Source organism: Hesperophylax consimilis, chromosome 26 (genome assembly GCF_061612785.1).
Source record: "Hesperophylax consimilis isolate HC1 chromosome 26, BYU_Hcon_1.0, whole genome shotgun sequence".
NCBI classification, from domain to species: domain Eukaryota; kingdom Metazoa; phylum Arthropoda; class Insecta; order Trichoptera; family Limnephilidae; genus Hesperophylax; species Hesperophylax consimilis.
Window position 1 is genome coordinate 17,092,010 of NC_142861.1, and position 15,218 is coordinate 17,107,227.

The following is a 15,218-nucleotide window of genomic DNA, read 5'->3' on the forward strand; positions in this document are numbered from 1 at the left end:
ACATATCACTATACATATACAGCTAAAAATAAATCATCTTTTGGTTAATGATGTAAAATTGATGAATTATTAGAATTCTGTGAAAAAACTGGCCCTTGGATATTTTAAATTGCAAGGCATTGAATGCATTTCTTAACTCTCAATGAAAATTCCAAAGTAAAAAAGATCATTTTGTAGGAATGCGTTTATTATTTAAAATTTATTTTTCAATATTAAATTTAGATTTGAGATATTTACAAAATTTTACATGTCGCATAGGGGTTCAAATGTAATGAATGTTTCATTTGATTGAAATTACCTTTGCCAAAAATCAGAATTTCATAACACAAAAATCATTAAAAATGAAAAAAATAATATGAATTTTTATTATTCATTTGGTTTATTTTTTGCATTACTTTCTAAACCCTTGCATTTATGTCAAGTTTTGGTGCATATTTTTTTCCGCTCCATACACATTACCTTATAGAAATCTTGGGAGAATTGGTTGATACTTAGAGACAGCTCATTTTGTGTTTCGGACATTGTGTTAGCGTTGTTGGTTGCAATGCTCACAAAGAAGACAATGAAGAATACTGAAACAATAACAAAAATACTAATTAATAGATAAACAAACATATATATATATATATATCGGTACAATATATATTTATAATCGCAATCTCAACAAAGAAGAAACTGGTTCTTGTGCTTGGTGAGAGAGTCACACTAATTATAAGGAAAATAGAATAACATTATACAATAGGTAAGTATATATACACGGTGTCCGGAAACTCGTAGTACAAGCGGGAAACTGGAGAATCTACACCACATGGGGAACCCAAAAAAACATAAAGTTTTTTGATTTGAGCATTTTCAAAAAAAAAAAAAAACCAAAAAAAAATATTTTTCGGCTATTTTAGGGTTAAAGTTTTTTCTGGTGTTTAGGGTTGAATAACAGATGTTTTAACCCTGCAGAGCAGAAATATTTTATGATTACACCGGGTTAAATGAAGGGTGATTTCAAAATAATGCTTCAAATCCGAGTTTCTTCATTTGTTTTACTTTCAAATAGTTTTAATTAGTTGGGTACTTTGATCGTCAGTAATAATTTATAAGAATTTGATTACAAAAAAAAAAAAAAAAAAATCAACTTCAAACTCGATTTACTCGATAACGAAAGCTCAAATAAAAAAAATATATACTACAAAATCGACTCCAAATGTGATGTAGATTCACCAGTTTCCCGCTTGTACTACGAGTTTCCGGACACCCTGTATATACAGGGTGTATCGGCACGTACCCAACAAACTTTAACCAGCTATTCCTTAGCATATTTGGAGTAAAAAATCTTACATGCACTTTGCTGTCCGGTAACGTTTTTTTTAATAAAAAATTTATTATTCATATTTTCACCACATGTCACCACTGTTTTATCCTTTGTCAAAGTTTGAAAACCCATCTGGCAATATTTTATTCGAATTCTGTTGAATAATGTACGCGTGTACCTATATTGGCGCGCTTTTACAATCACAACGAAATGGCACGGCACCATTCGTCTCATTTTTAACTATTATTATTTAGTGTGTGCGAAAGAGCGAAGACGCTCTTCGACATACTTGCTTATAACAGCTGTTGAACACGAAAAGCAATGCCAATGACAGTGATGTAGTGTGGAAATTTATAATTTTTTTGTTTTTAATTTTTAAAAAAATGCTACCGGACAGCAAAGTGCCCATAACATTTTTTACTCCAAATGTGCTAAGGAATAGCTGGTTAAAGTTTGTAGGGTACGTGCCGATACACCCTGTATATATAATTTATTATTATATATATTTCATATGTGTGAAGCCAGTGAGACTACGGCATCCCGATTGGCGAAGGTCAGATCTGATCACAAAAGTTGGCTTAAGACAATTCAAGCAACGTTTCGAATCAATACTATCACCTAAGTATTCAGATGACATTCACTAAACACGGCTAAAGTAATTTTAAGCAACAATTTGATTTCGAAAGGTTCTTTCATCAGACTACCCACCTAGGTATTCAGATCGAGTCACTAAAAATAGCTAATATTAAAAAAAAACATTAAAAATGTACAGAAACACGTAATACAAGCTGGAAAATGGTTAATCCACATCAAATTTGGTATACACCGTGTATACCTAGTAATTTCGAACAACGTTTTGATTGCATATCTACGGTCTTTCATCATGGAACTCCCCCCAATTTTATTCTTAATTATGTAAAAACCCTGATTAATTTAACACGATTTTATCTTCACGCTGTCGGTTTTGAAACCCCACTATCAAACCCCATAACCTTATCTGTTCACTCTGCTACGCAAATCGTTAATCCATATTTTACCTGTTTCACAAAAATAACAACCAAAAATAACTAACCGTGTATATAGTAACAGCGGGTACGTGCTGTGTTCCTGCTTGTCGAAAGTGAACTGTTCATAAATGGAATAGTCGGTCAAGTATTTTTCCTCATGGAGGGGATATCTTTGTGTATAGATTACTGACCACATATTAACTATAAATATGGATAGATTAGTCATTTCAAATGAAACATGAAAATCACATGACCAGACTGTTGCGTTTCTCATCTGTTTATCGAAATACATAAGATAGTTAATCACTGATTACACTTATTACGAGTGCATAATTATGATTCAAATTGTATCATAGTTCATTGGATGTAACATTATTATGAAGCGGAAAATTTATAGCTGTAACAGCTCTCAAACGGTGAGCTCTGGTGTCATTTAATTTGCAGTTTGTGTAGAATTTTTAGGTCAATACAAATATTTTCAGATAGCAATGTCATTTCAATCATGAGTTATGAAGCTTTTAACACCTCAGGCTAATTTGTTTGGTTTCGAGAACAAACAGTTATTATCGTAGAGTTGATTTGTTCGCTTTTAGAAACAGCTCATATGGTCTCATAAAAATCATTGTGTCTACATTACTGTCATAGTTGGAAATATGAACTAAACGGTGTAAGAAAGAGAAAACACCAAGCTTTATATTCAAATGTAAAAGTTAACCACAGAAGAATTAAAATATACACTTCTACGAAACCAAAGTTTCCTAACGCAATTTGGGATAAATTTATGAAACTTTGTGAATTTTTTACTAATTATTTTTTGTATGAAATGACAAAAAAGTGAGGTTACTATAATGACTATAGTATATTTGTCTAAAAAAGTGAGATGACTATAATGGTTACAGTATATTTGTTTAAAAAAGTGAGATGACTATAATGGTTACAGTATATTTGTTTAAAAAAGTGAGATGACTATAATGGTTACAGTATATTTGTTTAAAAAAGTGAGATGACTATAATGGTTACAGTATATTTGTTTAAAAAAGTGAGATGACTATAATGGTTACAGTATATTTGTTTAAAAAAGTGAGATGACTATAATGGTTACAGTATATTTGTTTAAAAAAGTGAGATGCCTATAATGGTTACAGTATATTTGTTTAAAAAAGTGAGATGACTATAATGGTTACAGTATATTTGTTTAAAAAAGTGAGATGACTATAATGGTTACAGTATATTTGTCTAAAAAAATGTGTACTTTTGGTTATCAGTAATTTCAGTTCAGTGTTTAGACAAAAAAACGTACGTTGAGCCATTTTTCTTTTTTGTTTGCCTTCAAATTTGGTATTTTACAAAATTATATGTTTATTTCCGATAACAAAATTTTAAAGCGTATTTTTCAAAAATAGTTTTTAGTTTTTTAGGAAATACTTACAAATTCTCCGAACTTCTGACAGCGTCTTTAAGAAATATAACGATCGGTATGCCAGAGGCCTGAGGGGTTTAATATTCATTTAACTGAAAATGCTTTTGCTTGAAAAAAAATGCTGACATGTCTGATTAATTCTTTCATGAGTTACGAAGCTTCGAAATATCAATTTAGAAAAAGACAAAATGTCATATTTTTCAATTATTCTTTAAAAAAAAAGTGTAAAATTATTATCTCAGAACTAACATTGTTGATATGTGAAGTGGCCTGTCGACGTTTACAAAATTTCCCGTATGTTGAATTTGTAAACAATGGCTGTTGAAAACTGTTTACGCTACAAGTCTGATATGCTTACAGAGATGATTTTCTTCCATGATGCTAGAACTAGCGTACATCTGAAGGTGCTAGAGACGCAACAAGATATATTTTTAGATCAGAAGCACAATATCCACCTGCACAATTCACGCAGATCCGAGGATTACTATTGCCAACTTCATTGTTTTCTTATTTTCTTATCAGTAAAGCGACATTAATTTTGAAAATACATATAACGAAAGAATTGTGGAATTAATTAGTGATAAAAATTCTTCAATCAGAACAGAGCAGATTAAGGCAATAATGGCGTTCATTTTTACATTAAAATTTTTATGATTGCAGTTTTAAAATATCTTCATGAATTGGAAATAATATTATATACAAACAAATTTAGTATGCTGTCTAGTAGATACCTAGCAAAAATAATTAAAAACGATCTTTTGAAACTAACGAAAGATCAATCAGCTCTTTGGAACCTTGCTTGAGTTGGCTTTAGCTATCTCTTGTGACTAGATCTGAATAGCTGTGTATGTACTTCCCAACCTTCCTCTTTTCCTTACCCTCCCGTCACTACTTTCTTTGACACATTTAACTTAGCAGACGGCCAAAGGAACTATCAAACAAAAAGACCTAACAACATTTGAAAATCTCCTACTACCACCACAGTAAGCGGAAAATGTTGCTTGTGTTGTGATGGAGGACTTAGCCAGCCGACCAGTCGATTGTAGGACCCAAACGCGATGTCAACTCAGCCACCGACCAGTCGATTTTAAATCCGTAGATTTATCTCTGTATTCACAAAATCTACTCTAGTGACGCAGCCAACTGCAAAGCTAAATATGTAATTTTACACTTGGCAACTAGCTGTTTGGTTATGTTCCAGAATGTTCTCAGGTTGCAAGACTTTTAATGAGTTGTCTTATATCTTTCTGATTTCTTTCAAAACGCTATTGCATTACTGTTTATTAACAGTAGGTATTTAAAATTCAGCTGACAAGCATAACATGAAGAATTATGTGCCAATCATAGAGCTGCACAATTATGGGTGCTATTGGGTACTAATATCTCATCGAGAGTGTTCCACTAGAAACACACTGCGCGTAGACCGGATTTTGTAGTTTCCAGTTGGTCGGCGATAGAGCCTTGGAGGCCGAATCGGACTAATAGGACAGATAAAAGCAGAACCTATTTTTTCACTTCATGTCTCGTCTAAATATAATACATCAATGGCGCCAATAGACTAAACAGAGTTGTGTGGCAGTCTTTTCTCTCTGCCTAGCCTCGGGGGAATTATCATGATGATTAGTTAATTTAACAAAATCTCTCAAATAGTGAGCTCCTGACTTCGTATTTCTGGGTCAATGTACATATATTCAGACGGAAAAATTGAATAACATGAAACAAATATATATTTTAATGTAGGTACGTGGGAAAATATATTAACAAAGAATGATGTGGCAAAACCATTATGAGATGTACACTCATTACTGATTTACATGAAGCAAATAATGATGCTAAAGTAATTGAAGCGTTGACTAGAGGTATTTCACCATCATTGTGAAACCTCTCTAAAAATAGGCCCACTGAATTTTTTCTGATTCACATCCAAATTGGGATCCTTACCCAATATTAATATACAATATATACATGGCTGAAAAATAAGCAGTCATTAGCCATCATGAAACAATGGAACATATCAAATTCCTTTTTAAATTATAGCATCAAGGAAACTTTTGAGTTTTCCTTATTCGAATTAATTAATTCGTCAACCAATGGATGTATTAAATAGTTTCCTATTTCGAATTTGCCAATAAATGGAATTAATTAGTTTTCATTTTTAGAATTTGCCAATGAATGGTATGAATTATATTATAGTTTCCTTTTTCAAATTTGTCAATAAATGGAATTTATTAGTTTTCCTTTTTTGAATTTGCCAATGACTGGTATGAATTATATAGTTTCCTCTTTAAAATTTGTCAATAAATGGAATTAATTAGTTTTCGTTTTAAGAATTTGCCAAAGAATGGTATGTATTATATAGTTTCCTTTTTCAAATTTGTCAATAAATGGAATTAATTAGTTTTCATTTTTCGAATTTGCCAATCAATGGAATTTATTAGTTTTCCTTTTTCGAATTTACCGATCAATGGAATGATTTAGTTTTTCTATAACAAATTCACGAATCAATGGAATTTATTAGGGCCAGTTGTTTCATCAACAGTCAAATGTAATAATTTCATCAAAGCGCTAAGCAAAGCCATTTTGTTTCTATTTAAATTTAAAACGGCGATTCTAGGCCCATTCCAGCTTTTGAAACATTGATTATGATCAGCTTGATAAGCAAAACAACAGGAAGGGTCTCTTCCACGACTCGTTCTTGAGATCAACAACACAGCTTGGCTGTGGAACGATTTGCGGGCCTCTGTGTTTCTCTTCTGTTCTGTTTTTTCCTTCCCTCCTACAACATGGGTCTTTTTAAGACCCGTGTTAACTCCTTCCTTGCTTCAAAAAGAACATCCACACAGCATCCTCAAAGATGACATAGGCCCTTTTGGAAATTAACTCCCTCAGGGCCTCCTGTGTGGAGTTGATGTTATTTAAATAATAAAAAAATTTAAAAACATAACCGTTCAGCTTGTCAGGTAATCGCAAAAACGGACATAAAATTAGCATTTAATGGGAGCCATTCGAATGTAAAAAAAGTAAATTTAAAATGGAGTACATTGGATTTAAAAAAAAATAAAACCGATTTAGTTTTTACAGATAAGCTGGTATTATTAGAAAAAAAACAGATCATATGTAATTATTGGAGGCCTGTAAAAGATAAGATAAAAGTTAATGCAATAGCAAATACAGTAATAGATTAGGAGAAATCCCCTCAAAGATAATGACAAGAAATCATTAATTTCTAAAAAGTGTTCACTTAATTCAAATTATGTAAGAAAACCTGACAATATTCAGATAAGAATAATATTTGACTGTGTCGCCTTAACTCCCCAGGCCCCAGGCGTTTTCAGCAGGGGTAGGCAGAGAGGACGGACCGCCAAACAACTCGGTCTTGGCACACACTTCTTGCCTCATCCACATTCATGCATCGTCTCATACATACTTTTCTATTATTCTGACTCTTGACATGGCCCGACTCGAGTATCTGATTCACTTGATCGTGCCATGTCTTCCTCGGGCGTCCCCGACTTCTGCTACAGTTCACATTTTCATCGTATATTCTGAATGTATCTGAAGGTGATAAAATACGCTTTTAAATTTTATAATTATAAATTAACACAATTTTTGATAAATTAAATTTTTTAACATGAACATAAAAAAATAATGGCTCAGCTTACGTTTTTTGTAACTAAAATTACTGATAATGAAAATATACAAGCCTTTTTTAGACAAATTCATTACCATTCCACTTTTGGTGATTTGTCAACAGATGAATCTGACAGTATACAGGCAACTCGCAAACTGTAATATCACCATTCGGCCCTGGAAAAATATCTGCTTACAAATTATTAGACCTTTTTACAAAGGCACATAAATTGCTGGCTGCCAAATATGTCCCAAATTGGGTAAACAAAAGTTAGGGCTTGTTTCCAATATTTAATATTTTATTACACTATTTAGTTAGATCATTGATTCTAGTATGGTTTGAAGACTCATCTATCATGGAGAGCGTTCATTTCTATGTTCCTAACAGTACCGATATAGAGTAGCGTAGACTGTTCTATCTCCCAGCCTGCAGGAATAACTTGCCAATGGTCAAGCCTGTGGGGAGAGCAATTTTGCCATTGAACAGAATCAATTCTTATAGCTGCCTTTAAAAGGCAAGTTCTGTTATTATTAGTATAGTTGATAATCAGAGATGTGCTTTATTTCAAATAAATCCATTTCAAATGGAAATGCAAAATGCAAAAATGGGTATCTTCCATGTTGCATTTTAAATGCTTTTCTAAAAACCATTTTGCATTTTGCATTTTAAATGCTTTTCTCAATGCATTTTCCATTTTAAATGCTTTTTTGCAACATTCTTCCTACTATCTCCACTCATCTTTTTTTCATAAGCCCCAAATATCAGTCGGTCCTCAACTTCGCTATGAGAGATAATTTACATTTGTCAAGTTGCTACATTACAAAAAATACTAATTCAAATAGGTACTGAACATGGGGCCATGACGCTGTAATATTAAATATTAGATGAAGTTTCAATGTTTTTACGTTTGCAACATTAGTCCCGCGCAAATTTTTTGTGGTTTCATAATCTGTAGTCGTGGTGTTTTTGGATTTACCATCATGTAATATGTTTGTTCTACATTGATGTCCATTATTAAATGACAAAATTGTTTAAAAATTCTATAATTATTTTAATTGTTTGACCTGAGAAACCATTTTGCATTTTCAATGCATTTTGAAAATAGGTATTTTGCATTTTGCATTTGAAATGCTTTTCTAAAAACCATTTTGCATTTTGCATTTTCAAATGGATAAGTTTTGACCCATTTCCATTTTGCATTTCAAATGGTTTTGGGTACCCATTTTGCACATCTCTGTTAAAAACGCACTAAAATGATCAATTTGTAATGTTTTGATAGGTTGGAGTACGGAAACCTTACCAAACATAATTATTGACTCTAATAAGAAAGACAAAACCTATACAAACATGTTGAAAATGGACAGAAGTATCCATAATTCAAAATGATTGAGTAAAAAAAGTTATTCCATTTAACCAAGTGTCTGAAGAAAATGTGGGTCAACATTGATTGGGGGAAAAGGTATTAAATTGGACAGCAATCTAATCAAATACCTAGTCTTTAATCAATTTAATATTGTTGAAATTATAGAATACAACGTTTATAAGCGTTCTAGATATTAAACTAACATCGTAAATTAAGCAAAGAGTTATTAAAGATTATTTGGAGCAAACTAAGGTCATAAGTTATGACTCATAACTATGCACTGTAAAATCTTACAGGAATTTAACGAAATCGCCGGCAAACTCAATAAGACCGTTGAAACGACACCAAATACGTCTAAAATAATATATTCATTTATTGACGTTGTTTACAATAACATTAGCAACTTTGTTTGTTGCTACGATAAGAAGTTTACTTTTTAATACTGTTAAAGCGATTCTATATTTAATAAGTTTATGGTATAATATCAGTGTTGTAGAAAATAATTAAGAAAAATTAGTATATAGTTTGCTTGTTTTGACTTACGCGTAAATTTGACAGCCGCCGACTTCGACTTAGAAAAGTGAACTGACAGAAATGGCTGGTGCCGGCAAGTAAAAATCGACAATAATATCATCTAGAAAACGCCCCGTCGCGCTAGATTTAGGTATGACGTAATACAAATTATTCCGATATTGATTGCCTGGTGGACGCAATATTTTCCAGGAAAGTGAAAAAAGCTCACTATGCTCACTTCCTCACTAAAAATGACGAATGTGGACGAATGTCAAATGCCTCCTGTCAAAAACTATTCACAATGTAAACAAACCAAAATTCTGGGAACATAAATAAACCACTCTCTCTGGGAAGTTGAATAATAGTTGTTAATCTTGTCATTCCACTGCATGCAAGGGCTCTTAAAAACAACACTTGATTTCAACTTAAATATCTAATGGAGACAACAAAAATTAGGTCGGGGATAAGTAAACATGCACAAAGTGGGTTTTTAGGGTTGTTAGTTTGGGTTTTTAATAATTTAAGCGTATTTCCTAACCTTCAAACATAACTTTTAGAAAAAATGGGACTATAATACAACTTACAGCATCTCGACATAAATAGTTATTTCTTGTAGTCATTTAGTTGGAACCAAGCGCTATTTTTACATTTTTGCGTAGGTACAAGCATGCATCGGGATTCGACAAGTTTATCTGCATTATAAATAAAATATTAAACCGAAACTATTAACACCTTCAAATTCAAGGTCACCTTATAATCGACCTTTGTTTCTTTTGTATTTACCCTGATTTACCCTTTGTCGTGGTATCAATTTACTCTTCGAGCACCATTTTCAAGTTGTTGAAATCAATAATGAAATGTCGGAAAGTTAAAATGTTAGGAATTTACCCCACTTTTCCACACTGTAAATACGTAATGTACGTATCAAAAAGTGTGTAATATTGTGAAATGAAAATATTGTAATTTAAATTATTGTATAGCGCCGTTTTCGTGAGAAAATCACCTCAAGGGCGCTTAACAACAAATATGCATATAACTTATTACTTTTGGCTTTTAATTAAGTTTCATAGATATAGACTTATAACTAGTGGCTTATAACTATATGTATATATTATGCTAATGCAAGAAGAAGCTACACGCCAAAAATGTGTATAGTCTTGTGATACCTTATATTGTAGGTAATAGGCATTAAAATCGCTTGACAAACGGAGTCTAGAAACGTTCGATTTCAAGCACAAAACTGGTTTTTATTTATTTTGTAAATAATTTTATAAGAAAGCCAAAAAGTTAATCAATTGAAACTGTCACAGATAATCTTAGCTATAATACTGTATTTTTTTAAGTTGTTTCCTTAACGCGTTCATACATTTCTATTGAAAAAATATTTTAGTTAACATTTTAATTTTTATTGAGAAATTTATTTATTTATTTGTATTCTACTCAACCGAAACGATAGGAAAACCTTCAATTTATCTAAAGCATATTTATTGGCATTCATAATGTACACCAATTCATTATAAAGATTAATCAAAATAGTGATTTAGCATTAAGCTTCGCCTTAACACATGGAGGCACTGATTGAGCAGTGACCTTTTCGTAACACAAATATGTTAAAAATGATGTAAAATTTATCTATTGGCAAATAAATAAATATTATTATAATTATATTATAAACTCGTAGTTGCCAAAAAGTTGAGATACTCACTAAACGAGGGCCCTTTTACACTTTTGGAGGCGTTTTTTTTTTATTTTTTAGTACCATAGAAAATTCGGACCTGGTCTTACACATAGTAATCTCTGCTTGCCTATCCCAGAAATTAGACGGAAAAGTGTGATTTAACCGCTGTTGAAGGGTGATTAATATTGATAAGAGTAATGATAATATTATATTTCTGGCTATATGTTACATAATATCAACGAGTGACGAAACCGGCTTACCAACTAGGTAAGGTGATCGATTGTTCGAGTAAAAACGTATCTAATCTATAAATCAACTGATAAATAACTAAAAGCCAGAAAAATTCAACACTTCCGAAAATGAACAGCAAATCAATATTTTTCCACATAAAACTGAATGGTTTCTCTGAAGATTATGTAAGTAGGTACCTACCTACACTCATTACATTTTTTGCAGACAGAGGAACAGAATACCAAGAAAAACATCACCGGATACAAAACGTGTACATTTTAATGATTATCGTATTGTTTAGAATGCTGCGGAATCCTTGAATATTTTTTTCCGCCCGCCTAAAGAATAATGTGTAACTAATGCATATTTGATTGTTGGTTGCTTATGAAAAAAACATGTGAGAACATTAATGTATTTTTCCCCCTGTTGACCAGTAGCCGTACTATTACAAAATAATTCAGGAATTTTATTATATTGCTCATTTTAAATTATCTACATCCCAATAGATGTCGCCACTGAAGCTTTTTTTATCGTTTGAAAATTTATATTTTTTATTAAAAATTATTGTTTATGGCTATTAAATAATTTATTGCAGGCACTTAAATGTTTCTGAGAAAATCGATGGTCAAGACTGACAAGCTAAAATTTATTATTCAAGTTTTATGTTGTTCTTTGCATGTCGCTTTTCAAGTTTTTTTATTAACTGAAAGGTGACTTCACGAATTTAATTTATTGCTCATACAAAGAACAAAAAAACCTTTTTTTAAATTGTTAAGCACTGAATAGTTTATTCCATAGACACGTGATTTATACAGATTTGAAAGAAAATTAATCTAGCTAATTTACATAGGATCATTCGAATTTTGAAAAGGTTTGATTAATTTTGCACGAAATAAGTGAAAATGGATCTTAATTTGAATACAGTCTCGAGGCTAAGCTTTGTTTTCCTTACTTCTGGTGAAATTGTAAAAAAAACATTAATAAACATTAAATACCGAAATAGCCCAAACTCTTTTCATCACGGCTAAAATAACTTAAAGAATTATCGATATGAAGTACTGCTTAATTACGATCGATTATTAATATGAGAGTATGGAATGTATCGGGAACATCTCCTATCCCCTTCCTATTTTCCTCTTCCTCTCCCCTTCCTTTAACCCAAAATTAATTTTAAGTTATTAAAACTTCATTTCCAATGAACTTTAGCATAAGAAACTTATGTGGCTTGACTTCAGTTAACTTGTATATTTATCATTGTATAGTAAAAGCTGTTTGTTTCTTACAAATAATAATACAATAATTATACCGAAATAGCGCAAATTTCAACATGGAATACTAACAAGATGAGGTTGTTAAAATGGGTGTCAAAGAAACTCATGTTGCAGGAGAGAGGAAACACGAAAGTCTTTCCACAGCCGAACTGTTGAACTTAAGAACGAGTCGTAGAAGAGTCTTTCTCGTGGGATAAATAAACAAAAGTCAACCAAAAGGTCAACCAAACCAATAATTTCAACTAAAGTCAAGGTTTTTTTTACTGTTAAAAAAGTACATTTTATTCCATCTGTCATTCCAGTGCGAAGATGATGCTGGAGGTCGCGGGTTCTAATCCCGGCATGTGTTAGAATTTTATTTGATTAATTTGTGTTATGTCACAAATTGATCATTAAAAATAATATATAGTATACTTGCGGCACGTTCCAGAGTAGAAGATACTCTCAGCATCGCCCTGGTGACTTTCTTTTTGAAAAATAAAGGAGATCATCCATTAGGACTCCAACTGGTATTCGATCTACGTCACGAGGTTACAAACGGCCCGATGCGTTTATTTTTCCCGAAAGTGCATTTATGAGCCAACCTTGTTAAATACGTTTTATACGAACCTTGAGAAATAATTTTTAAAATCCTAAAAAGCAATGTTAGAACGGTTGAAACTCGGGCCAACCCAGGTAAGTACTGAGTACCTACCCATTTGTGTATTATCAGTCCCCTATATCTAAATCTATGGTCCCATTACATGAATTCGGTAAGACGTTCTGTGGGTGGTTTATTTATGGACGTGCTTATTGCACTGACCATCTGTTTTATCTTCAAACTTGCCGACTAAAATTACAATAATTATTATTTGATGAAGTATAATGGTCATTAGTCCAATGGACAGACATTCCCGAGATAATTTCAGTAAAGCAGCTATCAGTTCTGAAATTATCGATGTCATGACCCTCTGCTGGATGTGAAATGAATAACACCAAATCAACAACATTAGTATTTTTATCAGTTCAGTGGATTTCATAATAATATTGTACCTCCACTAGAAACAGAGGACTAACTAAATAAGCCAAAACTCTATCGACGTGGCGTGCCACAGGGATCTACTTTAAGGCCTGTTTTATTTAACATTTTAACTAAAGCTACACGAATTTGACGATGTCATGTTTTTTAATACCGCTAATAGATCTGTTGTAAGCCTTCCATTTCTAAAGTTTCAATCGACCGAAGCTTGTGAGACCATAGCAATAGGGGTATGAATGAAAATGATATTGAGGAGAGGAAGGTTGGAAACTACCTGATTCTTCAGATCTGAGACCCAACTGTCCCGAGTAAGTGGGACGATGACATCCCCAATTGGTATATATTGTGGGGCTAAATTATCGGAAAGGGAAGGGAGAGGAGGAAAAAGAAGATCCTTAGATATTTGAACACGGTCACCAAATACCACTAAATCCATTACAAACAAGGTTTCGATTCTGAAACGTTGTATTTTACCAAGTCGAAACTAAAAGTATGAGGAAACTACTGAAATAGTACTTATTGGTAGACTGATAAAAATATTAATAGATTTCCAAACGATCCTATTATGTTCCTTATGACAGGGTCGGCCCTGTGCTGGTATAATTGGAGCAGTCCGCTCCGGGAGTCCACCTCCCAAGGAGTCAAGGCGCTGGTAATGCCTAACACCAGATAATTTCAACGATTTGAAAGAAGAGTGCAAAAGTTTGTATGCGCATGTACCTAACCTATACCTACAGACCTAAAAATAATGTTTTGAAAATAATCATGACGATGTTCAATTAGAACACATAACATATTACTCAAGATAATGTCAAGTCAACACAGGAATAAGGTTTGATGGAGTTTACGACTTCTGCCACATCAATACAAAACATTACTTACGTAATGACTGACAAAAACAGTACACAAAAACAATAAAGTTAAAATGTCAAGTTAGTTAAGACAGAGACAGGATTTTGATGGAGTTTTCAATATTGAGCTGGTTGGCATTCCAGAAAAGAAGGGCGAGAATTTAATTTCCATTGTATCCAATCTAGCCAAAAACACAGGTTTCGACATCGATCCGAAAATAGATATAGATTTCGTCACTCGGGTGGCACCAAAGGAAACCAAGAATGGGCAAAACCAATAATAAACCAATAATCGTTAAGATGCAAGCAAGCTATAGAAAGGATGATTTCTTGGTATCAATTCGAGGAAAACGGGATTTAATCAGCAGCGACATTGGTTGCGGCGGGGATTCCCGCATTTACGCCAACGACCACCTGACGAGCGCTTCTAAACGGCTGCTGCACCTGACGAAGGAAGCGGCCAAGCTGAACCACTATCAATTCGTCTGGGTCCGGATCTGCAGAATCCTTGTTAGGAAATCAGAGGGTTCACAAATCAAAGCAATCCTCAAAACAGAAAATTTAAACAAAATTGTATAAAACTTCCACATTTATGCGCCACCAAAATATTACCATTTTTACTGTTTATTTTTTTATATTCTCATGTATGTGTTTTTAATATATAAATGCTTCATAATCCTAGACACAATTCATGGATTTTACAATAACACTGTATTATTTTTATTGTTTCCTTTTTATCTTCTCATGTAGGTATGTACGTTTAGTGCTTCTAGTAGCTTCTTTTCCAAATGCAAGTTACGGGTATTATAAAAACTGCTTAACATTATTTTTATGGATAATTTTGCATCTTATGTTTTAATGCTTTATTGCTTCATTATTCTAAGTACAAGTTACAGGTATTATAATATGTAACTTCATAATTCTAGGTT

The 15,218-nt window shown here is 32.5% G+C and overlaps 1 protein-coding gene across 27 annotated transcripts in view; it reads right to left on the reverse strand.

The window, feature by feature from the left end:
* The window catches only part of LOC149411205 (antichymotrypsin-2-like), a 126,721-nt gene that overhangs the window by 98,380 nt on the left and 13,123 nt on the right, over positions 1-15,218 (reverse strand). For 19 of the 27 annotated variants that reach the window (XR_016304889.1, XR_016304888.1, XM_089647405.1 and 16 more), the window contains exons 1-2: positions 9,271-9,409; positions 460-572 (exon numbers count right to left, since the gene is read on the reverse strand). Coding sequence is in view for 25 of the 27 variants with exons in the window: in XM_089647405.1 (XP_089503531.1) it covers positions 460-572; positions 9,271-9,361 (204 nt within the window). In the remaining 2 variants the exon portion in view is untranslated. Of the gene's footprint in view, positions 1-459; positions 573-9,270; positions 9,410-15,218 lie in introns of those variants that run through there. The other 8 variants (XM_089647417.1, XM_089647418.1, XM_089647415.1 and 5 more) reach the window with 3 other exon arrangements.